Here is a 13,496-nt window from a genome sequence, read left to right on the forward strand (position 1 = left end):
GTTTTTTTATTCAGGATGAGAGCAAAAAAGCATCTTGTGGTATCAACAAGAATTCACAGGGGTGGCACCTGCAGCAGCAGCGGGAGTTACAGGGTGACTCATCTTCCCCAAGGATTAACCTGGAGCTGTGCTGTTGCTTTGCTTCCCACTCCAAGTGCCTGAGCACAGCAATGCTAATTATTCCAGCTTTGTTAACTGTTTCTCCCGCTCCCAGCCAGAAGTTAAGCTCAGCTTACATCAGCTGCCACCTTGACAAACACAGAGTATATTGCTTTGGTGATGCAGAGGAAAACCTGCCCAGCAGACTGGCAGAAAAACAACAGCACTTGGGCATCTCTTGCCAGTGACAAAGGCACAGCGTGTCGAGGCACAGGTACCCAGGCCTAAAACACCTGTAAATACAGAGCTGATTGGAGCAGAAAGGGCATAAGAAACTACTTATGGAGTTATGCTGGCCAGTGGGAGAAGGGCACTTACATCAGTGTTCTTGGCATTTCAGCTCCACTGCCTCGTCCCAGATTTTATAGATGTCAGACTCAATGCTGGTGGCAGCCTGAAGAGTCTTCCCTACGCTGTCTCCAGTTCTTCTCTTATTAATCCGTTCTACAGAGGTACAAAACAGGAATTTTAACAGCTTGGGTTATGTGAGCTGAGGCCCAGCTGCTTTGAAGATGAAATGTAAGCCCTTATTGACACAACAACCACTCCAGGTCTGCACAGAGCAGCACCAACAGGTAAAGCACCAGTGCAGCACCTTCTGTTAAACACCACTCTTCCCTGCTGCTAGTTACAGACATGTCATTTCCTAGAGAAATAAGGCTGTAGGTCTGGATAAAATGCAGCACTTCAGTTTTTAAAAAATATTTTTAGGAGAAACAGATGTAGAGCCTTTTCAGTGCTTTAAAGCAGTGCAACTCTATGCAGACATAGCCTCATAACAATGGCAGCCCATCAGTGACCACAAGCACGATGTATCCATAACTACAGCATGTTTGTGCCATTCTTGGGTGGCAGAAAGACAAAGTTTCACTAACAACTGTTTCTCATCAATGGGGACTGGTTTAGAGAAAACGAGCCTGATTTTCAGGAGGCCCCAGGACACTATTCCGCTTCCCTTGCAGGGCTACAGACCCATTTTATAGAAGGAATAATTCCAAATGTTGGATCACCTCTACCACAACTGGCTTTCTCTTCTATTTGAAAAGGAAGTTTTGGATTAGAGGTGTTCCATCCAGGACAATATGGATAAAGCTTATTTAAGTTCACAACCTGCTTGTGCTCCTTCTGAGAGGCTTTCAACTTTAAAGATTGCGATTGTCCACATTCACAAACATTACATACAAGTTCTATAACACACTCAGTAAAACAAAAAGGTTCCTCAGCAAACCCACTTTGCTAACACTGCCACAAGCTACAATACACAGGGAACTCAGTGCTGCAAACATGGGCTGACCCCGAGCTCGCCCCTCCCAGTCTCCCTACTCCGTCACACCTAGGAGGCCCTGCAGGATGTTTATGGGCAGGGGGAAGACGATGGTGGAATTCTTCTCGGCAGCGATGGTGGTCAGGGTCTGCAGGTACCGCAGCTGGAGAGCAGCAGGAGACTCCGTGATCACCATGGACGCCTCCTTCAGGGCCCTGGACGCGTTCATCTCCCCCTCGGCCGCGATCACCTGGGGATGCAAAGGGGTCAGACTGAGCTCAATCCTCAAAATGAACTCAAAACAGGAGGAACAGGGAATGCACAGGCTGATCTCAGCCCTAGGCAGGTACCACAGCCGCTGCCCAGCACCCTGCTAAGTGACTTGCCCTGGGCACCTGGCACAAGCCCTCCTGTTTGCTCTCCAGGCCCCAGTGCCTGGTATCCTCCCATCCAGAATTCAGGATCACAAAAGCTGGCATCAGGTCTTGAGAACGCAATGCAAGTATTTATTCTATCTTCAAAAGTTTCTGTGCTTCTTCCAGCCCTGCCTCTCAAAGCCAGAGGCACTCCCCACAGATAGCTGAAAATACTTTCTCCCTCAAGCTGTACTTTTTAGCATCTATAAGGGCTTGAAAGGGAATGGCGTATTTCTTACTTGGAAAAACCAAATCCAGCCCCCAGGCTGATGTCATTACCTTGGCTCTCGCCTCCCGGGCAGCCTCTGCTTCTGCAGCCATGGCTCTCTGCAGCTGGACAGGTAACTTCACATCCTTGATCTCCACACGTTCCACCTTAATGCCCCAATCATCTGTTGCCTCATCAAGTGTGACCTACAGAAGGCAGGACAGGTGAGTGAAGTCACACACCTGCCTCAAACTAATGCCCAAATATGAAGAATGACCAATAAACCAAATGAATTCTCTTCAAATTCTCAGACCTTCAGGGCTTTAGTATTTGTAGTATGATGTGACAGCTATAAGAGCACAATAGTTTTAAAGTAAAAAAAAAACCCAGAGCTTTATTAATGAATTGAAGGAGTTCTGTGGCACAGTTTCCTTCCACAGTGAAGGACTGACACAAGGATCCAGGGAAGCCATCCTCTCCTCTATCCCTCATTCCCACATGCTAGCCCCACTGGCCCTTAGTGCTTTAGTCCCTCATTCTTATTTTACAGAGTGCCCTCACTTATCACTTTGAGATAAAATAAATCCCCACCTTTAAGTTATCCATGGGATTGCTGCTTTACCTGCTGTTCGATGGATTGTTCCAAGATGCTCCTACCTGCATGCTGCGGGCAATTTCCTCACGGTCAGAGAGGATCTCAGAGAGGCTTTTGGTGCCCAGGACATTCCTCAGGGTGGTCTGTGCCAGGAGCCGGGTGGCTGAGTCGGCGTTGGTGATGTTTGCCACGGCCAGGGTGGCGTTCTGCACCCTGTAATAAACCACTCCATCCACATTGACTGTCACCGAGTCCTTAGTCAGGATCTGAAAAGCAGTGGGGAAAGTACAGAATATTCCATAAACACAGAGTTAATTATTAGGACAATCACGTATTTGTTTTACCACACCAAGTCCTGGTTTCCCACTATCTTGAAAACAAAGTCCTTATGCGCATATGCTGCAGTGTTCACAAACCTCCCAGTACAGCTCTGCAAAGCTGAGACTAAATATGGGATTAGAAACTTCTCAGTGAAAAGCACATTCCATTCACTTTGCCCTAATGTTATTTTTAACCCACTTCCTCGAAGTCACAGAGGAATCTGCAAGTCATATCAGTGACAGGAAAGAGAGAAAAGGCAGAAATTATTTACTCTGAAATTCATCTTCACCAGAGAAGGTTTAACCAGTGATTCTGGCAAGGAATCACACCAAGGCAGATCCCCGTGCTGCCTTTCAGTGAGGTTTCACCAGGGCTGTGAGAGGCAGCCTGAAAGCAGGGCTGTGGGGACTGTGCTGCAGAACTGCAGCCTCCTGGGACAGGAGGGTGGCACTGCACAGGGGAGCTCAGAGAACCAGAGATCCTTGTTCCATGGTACACAATTCCCTTCAAGATTCACCTGCCCTGTCCCTTCCCAAACCACCTCTTTTAGCAGGTTTTTCATAACATGAAAGCTAAAGAATGAGTAGCATGCACAGAAATCATGTTGAACAAATAAAAATTGATTTCTGCCTCTATGTAAGGAACACAAACAAACCTAAATCCATAAGCGTAATTTAATCAAGTCAAAAGAAAAACTGGATTACTGATGGCCTCACTAATGGTACATCAGCAGCTGCAAGCACATTCTGCCTGCCAGTGATTAGGTTTCTCCCAATTACCCTTTAGAGTGTACCAGGACAGCTGCCATTTGTCTCAATCTACAACTAACCATGAGCAACAAGCCCAAGAGCAGATCTGACAGGAAACAGATGCACCACACAAGTTGCACAGAGCATCTCTGTGTCTCAAAATGCACCTGATACAGGAGTGATACAGTTATAACCATCAGGATACAATTGTTCACTAACTTATTTTTAGAGGGGCGGTTGGGTTTTACTCTTTCATGATCTATCCAGTGAGCAGCGCTGAATTCAGCTGGCTTAATGCTCTGGAGACATTCTGCAACAAAGTTAGGATGACCAAGGAAAATCAGACTAGAAATCAAAGTAATTTTTTTGTTCTTTAGGACCTGCCATGAGTGGCAGCACCTTCATCATGTTCCTGTGCAGGGCAGGGCACAGGAGCCACATGCACACCAACCCAACAAAGGGAGCTGACCACTCATTCCCCCAGCTGCTATAAATAGCATTTGATGTATATTCCAATTTCATCCCATTACTTGAGCCAGTTTATACATGTAGATAAATTGGCACAGGACAGATCCCTGCTGTGCCTGGAAATCTTCCAGATTTCACAGAAGCAATTAGGGAACGTTGTATGAAGCCCAGCAGCCTTCATTCCAAACCCCTCCCATTCCAGCTTTCAGGCAGTATTCAATTATCGCATTTGGTCCTCAGAGCATCATCTGTTTTCTTTCAGTGCTCTTCCCTTACTGGACATTTCTAAGGGATATATGTATTCTTCACTATACATTGCACCTGCACAGGGAATCTGTATTCAAACTGCACATTACCCAATACTGAGAGGGGAGAAGGAAAAGCAAAGTGCACAAAATTCTGCAAGGACTTTAGTAGATGCAAAGGCGAATGCAAACTCACCTCCTGAGGAGGGATATCAAAAGAGATGGTTCTCATATCAACTTTGATGAAGCTGTCTGTGCAAGGCAGGACAAAAAACAAACCTGTGCCAAAAAATCCATTCAAGTAGATGTGAAAATGGGTCATTAGAGCAGACAAAACTTGTTACTGCAATAAGGTGAAATCCAACTGTTGTGGCTGTGCAGCTCTTTGTGAGGAACTCAGCAGCACATCACTTGTTAGTGGCTTCCAAACCAAGGTAAGATTTTAAAAAATGCATGCTGAGAAACTTCAATTTATCTGGGTATCACTAAGAGATTTTTAACATTTGGAAATAAAACAGCCCCAAAACTATTAACAACTACTTTTTAAAATGATCCCACATAGTTACTTGTGGGGCCTAATTCTGGCAGGCATCAACCTCCTGCCTTCAGTTTTGGTGGCTCCCTGAGATTCTTCAGCTTTCCAGCAATGTGGAACATTGCAAAGCCTGGGTGAAAATTAAGGAAGAAACTATTGCCCCTTTTTGTCACTTTGAGCAGCAGGAGCAACAGCTGAAAATAACAATCTTCCAGATCTCAGAGTTTCTAACAACTTGTCAAAACTATCAAATACTCTACTGGCTTCTGTTACTTTTGAAGGCTATCAAGGCTTCAGACTCATTGGGTTTAACTGATACATCAAACTTCTTTTTTCAAATAACCCATTTGATGCCATTATTCCTCCCTTTACATTTAGTGCTTTTGATTCTGCCTGCAGATCATACATTAACAAAGGAGAGCTGGGTAGAATTAAGTTTGCTGCCTTCTCCATCCAGAGTACAAATCAGAACTTTATGAGCTGGAAGAGACCCAGGGGGCTCATAAATTCCTGTTGTAACACATCCTCTTACTGGAAGTTACAGAATTCTTGAGAAATCCATTTGCCACTTTACTGCAATGTCTCTACACCGTTATTGTTTTGCTGATGACTAACTGGAACAAATTGCTGTCAGGACATACCTGGTCCCTTTGCTCCCCCTTTCAGGATGCGTCCAAGTCGGAAGATGATGGCTCGCTCGTATTCCTTGATAATCTGGAACAGATTGTTGGATGTCATGCACATGATGGATTCCAAATTATGTACACACCAGTTAGGACAGTCTTGAGTCTCAAGTTTAATACACACTTCTCTACTGGCTGCTTTTGAGAATTTTAGCTAAAACTTTATTGTCAAAAAGCAAAGAGCAAAAGGAAAAAATCGGGACCATAGTCCACAAGAAATATTCCTCAGACTCTCAACAGGATGGCACCTGGGCAGGTTCAGGCACCAGCAGCAGCCATCAGGAATATCCTGGCAACAACACAACAAAGTGCAGCATTTGTGACCCAGGAGGGGTTTTTCCAGCTCCAATTCTGATGCCACATCAGCCAAGCCAGGAGGAAATAACTCCTCCTATCTGGAAACTGCAAACATCAACCTCAGAGTGATCACAGACAACACTGTGTCTTCAAATGTGTCACATGCAGCCACATCTGTGTACATAATTACAGATTTCTATTTACATACTTCATATTTAGATGACTGATATACAGGGAGATATCTAAAAAAGATCAGTTCTCTAAGAGTAGTTATGGGTTCTTGCAATTATTCTGATCCTTCAAATGAGCTGATTTACTAATGACAGTTGGGCAGATGTAGTGAAGACACCAATGCAGGAATTATTTTGACCAAGTATTATAATACCACTTTTATTTTTGGTTTGAATGCACTGCACTGCTGGGGTCTACTACAGCTCAAGAAAGAACAAAACTAAATTAATTTGTGTTTATTTTCTCAATAAATCCAATTGAGAACAATAACAGCCACTCTGCATTGCTGAAAGTTTTAATCCACCTTAGCAGTGAACGATTTTACCTTTATGCACATCCATATTGATATAGGAAATGTAAGAACAGTGAAAAGAACTGAGATCATCACCAGGATCCATCCACAGAAACCGATGCCACTATCCTCTTCATCTAAAAAAGAGCAGAAATTATCACTTTTTAAAACCAGCAGTGCCTATTAAAGTGCCTAAATTGGATATTTATGTTAAATGTTCCTTGAAAAAAGTCACTGTTAGGACTGCTCCTCTGGCCAAATGCATTAGGTTTAGATCAAAAATCAAATTAAAAGCCAAAGTTGTGCAAGACAGCTGAGGGCAGAATGCTGTCCAAGCAGCATTTATGCAGAAGTGTACCAACACTGAAGTTTCAATTCCCAAATGCCTTTCTCTCCCCCAAGTTCTTCTAGCAGAGTGACTCACAGGCAGCACTGGAAATCGTGTCCCTTTGTTTTCTGACAAGTCAGAGGAACCTCATGTAAGGAGTAGAACACAAATACCCCCCAGCCTGCCGGCTCTGGGACAGCATTGCTGGAACCTGGGTTCTGTTCCAGCTGTAATGGGTGCACATCTAAGGAAACCACAATTCCCACACCCATCAGATCTGGGAAGCTGGATAAGATGAGGTGCAACATTAGCTGAACATGAAATAAAACCTCCATAAAGAATTCCTTGGCCAGAAACTCCTCATGCCTGATGCCTCTGTCAATGGAAGACACCTGAAGGTAACTCTGGGATCAAATAACGAGCTAGTGGTTTCAAAAGCTACCCTGCTAAACCCATGCCAAATGTGGCCTGGGAGGCATTCACAGAGCTACAGGAAGTTTCTTATCCTGCCAGCTAAAACCCCTAATGGGCTGCCAGGAGCCTGCTGCCAAGCAGGGATGTCCCAGGGTGTCCCAGCACTCACAAACATCACTTTCCTACTCTGGAGATTCAGAATTTCATGTAGAAGTCACACCTCAAATGATGTCAAATTTCAAGGTTGAGCCAAGAGGATGCTTTATTTAGCACCAATGTGTTGTTTTTCACAACACAGGAAGGGAGAGAGATGCTGTTTTGAGGAAAACCCTGTGGTACAAGAAACATGCCTGGTATTTGTGGGATGAGCTAGTTCTGCAGCTCCTGGAGGTGATCCCCATCCCTGCCCACCCCACAGGCTGAAAACAAAGGCTTGACCCCACACTAAGTGGGGTACCCCTAAACCTGCCCCTGGAATTTTCTCTGAGCTAAAAGGCAGGCAAGCCCCCACCTTGAATTTATAGCCTGCTGTGGTGGGCAAGTCTAAGCAGGCAATAAAAAAAAAGCAAATATTCTTGAGCAACCTCTTTAAGAAATAAACCACAAGGAGAAGGACTATTAAAAAAATAAAAAAAACTTAATTGAATCAGCCTTCAATGCCTTTAAGGCTGACTGGAACAGTTGCCATTACTTTAGCAAGAAATTATCGCTTGGACCATCAAACTGTATTAAGAATTTATAATACACACTTAGTGCTGGAGGCTAAGATGGAAGGTGAAAGTTCTCGTTACAGCTTGAGGTGTGGCACATGGTTCATTTGTGATTTATTTCCTTCTGCAAAGACTCCACAATCCAAACAAGCACACCACTGTCAAACAGCAAAAATGTGCCCAGATGAAAAAAAAATGCCAATTTCAAAGTGAACGACATGTCTTCACAGATGCTTCACAGAGCATTTCACATGGGAAAACCCCAAAATTTCGACATCCAATAACCAAAACTACGTCTAATGCCACTTACTCCATATTTTATTGTGATCACATGAGAGCTGCAGGAGAAACCACCTCAGCAGCGTGTTCAGGAAAGGCTTGCAGGGACAAGACTGGCACCAACGTGACTGTAGTGAGGTATTAATAACTAACATAGTTATACATGAAATGCAGATCCTCTCCAAAGATACCAGAGCCAGGATGTGCCATTGGGCACCAAGGCCAAAGAGATCCACAGTTATTTATACAACAACTCAAATTACCCAGCCAAAGGCTTCGTGCACAAAGCTTTCTTATAAATACATTTCCTTCTCTGGCTGCAAATGAGAAAAGCATAAAATAAATCAGGACTTTTCCGTTGCCTGTTTCTGAACAATGGAAGTAACAGGAAAAGATTCCAGCTTCCAGTGAGCGAAACTGCCAGTTGTGCTATCTCAGTGCATCATCTCCAAAATGTCCTGACCCACGTCACACACCTACTGCTCCTAACTGGAAGGACAAAACCCATGTTAATAACGATACCAAGAAGTAAAAATTCAGTGCAGCTCATTGCCCTACCTTAGGACTTCTACCACTTCCTCCAGTCACACCTAGACAGGATTTGGCTGTGGTGAAAAGCCACAGTAGTGTCAAAAAACAATCTCTTAAGTTCTCCTTGTTCTCGTTTACTGGTTCAGCATCCCAGAGCTTACTTCTGTTGACTCTGCTTGTCATCATTTCCGTAGTTTTCCCCTTAGTGATCCGAGTTACTGCACAGGAAAGGAAACCACGCACCACAGAAACCCACCCGAGTTACGCCACCGGGGCAGCTCGTGGTGATGCTCCGGCACGTTCCCGAGGGCGGTGTGAGGACCTGCCGGGAATCACCACCTGCGGGCACGGTACCCGAAGGGGCAGCGGGGTCAGCCCCCCGTTAGCCGGTGCTGGGGGCTCCGCATCCCCCGTTAGCCGGGGCTCAGCAGCTCCCGTTATCCAAGGCTGGGGGCTCAGCATGCCCCGTTAGCCGGGGCTGGGGGCTCAGCATCCCTCGTTAACCGGTGCTGGGGACTCAGCACGCCCGTTAGCCGGGGCTGGGGCTCAGCACGCCGGGTAACCGGTTCAGCAGCCCCCGTCAGCCGGGGCTGGGGTCGCTCCGGGGCCGCCGGTGACCCTTCGGCAGCCGGGGCTCAGGGAAGCGGAGGCTGCCCGGGAAGCGAAGCACAACCGCTCCTCGCTCCTCCCGCGGGCTTAACTTCGGTGAAGCATCTTCCAACTTTCCTCCGCGACTATATGAAGCAATAATTAAAACCGAAACAAAAATGCGGAGAGAGAGAGACACGAAGGCGCCCCGCGAGGAGCGGCCGCTGCGGGGCCGTTTGGGGACAGCCCCTGCCCGCTCCCCCTGCGGCCGTTACCTGTAGGCCGCCGGGGCTTGGCCGCTTCCTGGTCTGCCATGGTCCCCGAGCTCCCTCAGAGCCGCCTCGGCGTCAGTCCCGCGATCCCTCCGAGCAGCCTCTGCGCTGCCCCGCCGTCACCACCGCCGCTCCCACCGCCGTCGCCGCCGTCCCGTCGCGGTTCCCTCAGCGCCGCCTCAGCGCAGCGGCCACGCGCCCGCCCCGCCCCGCCCCGTCCGCGCGCTCCGGGTGGGGCCGCGCGCGCCCGCCCCCGCCGCCAGGGGGCGCCACTGCCGCTGAGGGCGTGAGGGAGCGGCCATGGAGCGACCCCCGCCCGCCGCCGCGCCCGGCCCGGGGCAGCGGAGGGGAAGCGGCTGGAGGGCGGCCCAGGAGTGCAGGCAGGGCAGGGAAGGCAAGGAGGACCGAAGGGGAAGGCACGGAGGACCGGAGGGGAAGGCACGGAGTGAGAGACCGGCCCGACGGGCAGCCGTCGCCTGAGGTGAGTGAGCCCCGGGCATCCCCTCCTGAGGGGAGCAGCGAGGAAAGTTCCAGCTGCCCCGGCCTCGTGTGTCGTTTAATGTTCTGTGAGGTTTTAATGCTCTTCTTCTTCACGTTCTCTTACTCTCACGTGGAGAGTTGGGATCTTTCATCCCTTTTGGAAGAGGCCAGACTAACAATTTCTGCTGTTTTCCAAGGTCCATCCACAGAGACAAAGTCTGTATAAAAGTACATCACCCACACAGGCATTGCACACCAGATTGTTAAAATTGACAAGAGTTCCAAAGTCGAATTCAATATTAGTGTGAGTTATGAAGTCCATAAATAATTCCTGGCTATTCTTTAACCTTTATTTCTCTACGGGATATTGGTAATTAGTGGGCACGTGCACATGTGCATCTATCACGTTACACTGCGTACTGAGAGAGTGCAATTGCTTCTTCTTCATAAAACACTGCAGCCTATGAAAAAAAATGGTATTAGACTACTAAAATAGATTTCTTTTCCGTATTGATGTTATTCTGTGTTAAACTCTTCCTTGGAAGAGCCTAAATGGACAGCCTGAATCTTGCTGTCCCTTACGTTCCTGATGAGCAAAGGTTTTGGTTTGGTAGCACAATTGGTTGAGGCAGAGGTAGGAGTGGAGCTGAATGCTAAATGCTTGATGTCTCCAGGTGACAAGAACAGCACTGGAGAATGACCAACGCTTTCTCCAGTGAGGATAAGGCCCCTTTTGAACACTCTTCCTATTGCTGCTGTGAGCTCCTCCTGCCACACTAGTGCCAGTTGATTTCAGACTGATCCAGATGAGCAGTACATGAAACTAAAGACTAAATCTGTCTCTGACCTTTTGGAAGTCCTTGTGTCTATTATCTTTACTCATATCTTTGCTATTAATACATTTACGCATGCTGACACCTGCTGTTCTCATATTAGTAATTCCACAACCTTTTTGTCTTATTGTCTACAACTTTGTGAGTTTACCTACTCTGTGTGTAACACATGGGGATAATTTTTCACATGGGTGAAAGGAAGGGAGAACCTGTGAGCTGTCTAAATGAGAACTGATAACTAATCATTCTATGCTCAAGTTGTCACTTGCAGGCAGCTCGCAAATGCCACGAAGAAACTTACAATGCAATGTGATATTTGACCATGGTTTGTAAATATCACCATGCTGTAATTGAATGAGGATCTGTGAGATTCCGGGGGCTGGTTGCCCTTAGGATCTCCTGGCAAATAGGCTGGTTTAGAGTGCATCAGCGTCTATATGGAAGGAAGGATGTGCTGGAAATGGGAGGGAAAGGCTCTGTGGAAAGAGCAGGTGAGCTGTGGGGAGCCCCGGTCCTCCACAGCAAATTTGCCACTAGAAAAATCTGAGCTATAAGATAATGGTTCTACGATTCTATAGGTGCTTTGAAAATTTATACAAATTGCTCATTAAGAGATGTACAGCATGGGTTTACCTTGTTTCAGCAAGGAAGAGGAAGCTCCTATTCAGTTCTCCTCTCTAAGGTAAAAAATAAGTAATTAAGACCTTTCTCCTCCATGAGCTGGGAGCCCTGGTTCAGCAGTATCTCAGCAGCACGCTGTGTAGTGATGTACAAATGTATGTTGGCGTTTTGCTTAAAGATGAGGAAGCTTTGCTCTAATTTTAGATGGGCCTGCATTCCATTAATTTTATTCTTTGGCTGTTTGCCAGGGAGGTTGGACAAGCCCCTGGGTGGGGTGGGCAAGGACACCGCTGTCCTGTGGGGCATTGCTGCCATCTGCTGCCATCGGGGTGCTCTTCCCTAGGACATTGACCAGTGGCAGAGCTTCCCTTCCCTTCCCCTCTTTCTTCCCTTTCCCCTTTCCCTCTCTTCTCCTTCTTTGCTCAATAATAAAATAGGAATATCTTTTCTCCTAATTTTTGTTTCAATAACTAAAGGAAATTAAGAACTTGATTTCTGTCTGCCTAGAAGAAAACAGTGGACTTGCAAATTGATTTGTTAATCTCTAGGCCTTATGAAGAGGAACATTTCATGGGATTTTGACTTTATTATTTCCGTAAGTCAGTGTCATTTCAAAGATGGGAGTTCTGGCAGCAGAAACTCCTTGGTATTGCTCTGTTGTGAAGCCTGGTTTATTTAACCTTTCCTTGAATTCCAGTGTGTCTGGTGAGGAGTTAATTAGAGTCCTCACCACCAATAGAAATCAGGCGTGATGAGGTGTGCCGAATGCAATGCTCTGCACTCGGGGTATTTATTCAGCTGATGTGCTTTGTACAACAGTGGCATCTTTCTGTAGTGTGCTAAACTGCCGTTAGATGTCAGCAGGGCATTGAGCACAGCCTCTGCTGACAGCCGTGCTTGAGGCTTCTGTTGAGTGCATGAATTTTTGTCACCTCAGTGGTTTTTTTAAACAAATTGTAGTCCCCAAGGATTATGGAAAAATAGCAAAGGCTGTTCCTGAAACTTTTGTTGATTCTTACTTTAAAAAGTAGCTGGATGTGGAATATTCAGTTTCATAATTATGTTTGGAGCTGACTTATTACACTAAATTTTATGTGAAACCTCAATTTTACTCATGCTCTTCTAAACACATGAAGTGCTGTGTGCTGCGAGCTTCCCACAGGGATTAGCCATGGCAGGTTGGTAGTGAGGTGTGCTGGTGTGCCTTATTTTAGTGTGCTTTTCCCACTTTACAGTACATTTTAAGCAACTCTTGCCATTCTTTTCCAGTGCTGTTTGCCATTGCCTGTTTTCAAGGGTGCATTTAAGCATATCAGGACATCTGCTGGGTTCCTGCTACATATGTGTTTAAATATTTTGTTGAATTTTTAATTCTCTGGAGAGCTTTTTCACTTCCCTTATACATTTGCAATAGGTCTGTCTCCATATATTTTGGCTTTAATTTTAAAAGTGCTGCTTTGAATAATTTTCCCCTAAAACATCTAGAAGTAATCAAACCCAGAATGCAAGCTCCACAAACATTTCCCACGCTATAGCAGCCTGCATTTTGTTTAGTTGCCTATTTTTATATCATGGGACTATTTGTTTTCGGTGGAAATAGAGTACATATATGTTGGATAATAATCCCAAAATAGGAATGTCCTAAAATCAGGTTTCTTTAAACAGAGTAATTTCTCCCACATTAAAAGAGTCATAGTTTAAAATAGCTTTAAGAGTGGGACGTTCATTATTTTTACATTGTTTACACTTAGAAAATACTTACAAAAGATCATTCAGAGCAAAGCTCCTCCTGAAGGAATCCCGAGCTTTGGGGCTGCTGTACATGGATTTACTGGAGAAAGCAGGGCTCACAGCAATCTGCCTGCCCTGTGGGGTGCTGCTGCTGGGGCATCTGAGCTTTGGAACAAATCATTGTGCAAAATAATCTGCATTTTTTTCCTGACTTAGGATACTTTCATTATGACAAGTGTCAAGAAA

General features: G+C 45.9%; 1 protein-coding gene across 2 annotated transcripts; it reads right to left on the reverse strand.

Moving 5' to 3' along the window:
• Positions 1-20: 20 nt before the first annotated feature.
• Positions 21-9,741, reverse strand: STOM (stomatin). 2 transcript variants are annotated; one of them, XM_084219893.1, is made up of 9 exons: positions 9,589-9,741; positions 6,497-6,600; positions 5,602-5,674; positions 4,622-4,704; positions 2,705-2,908; positions 2,119-2,253; positions 1,493-1,673; positions 478-603; positions 21-392 (listed from the first exon to the last, which is right to left on the reverse strand). In XM_084219893.1, exons 1-8 carry the CDS (start codon positions 9,626-9,628, stop codon positions 479-481), a joined length of 945 nt encoding a protein of 314 aa, XP_084076019.1. In that variant the 5' UTR covers positions 9,629-9,741; the 3' UTR covers positions 21-392; position 478. The 2 variants fall into 2 exon arrangements, with proteins under 2 accessions (XP_084076019.1, XP_084076018.1); XM_084219892.1 differs by having other exon boundaries at positions 21-603.
• Between the last annotated feature and the right edge of the window lie 3,755 nt (positions 9,742-13,496).

This window comes from Fringilla coelebs, assembly GCF_963513975.1.
Source record: "Fringilla coelebs genome assembly, chromosome: 21".
Classification (NCBI taxonomy): domain Eukaryota; kingdom Metazoa; phylum Chordata; class Aves; order Passeriformes; family Fringillidae; genus Fringilla; species Fringilla coelebs.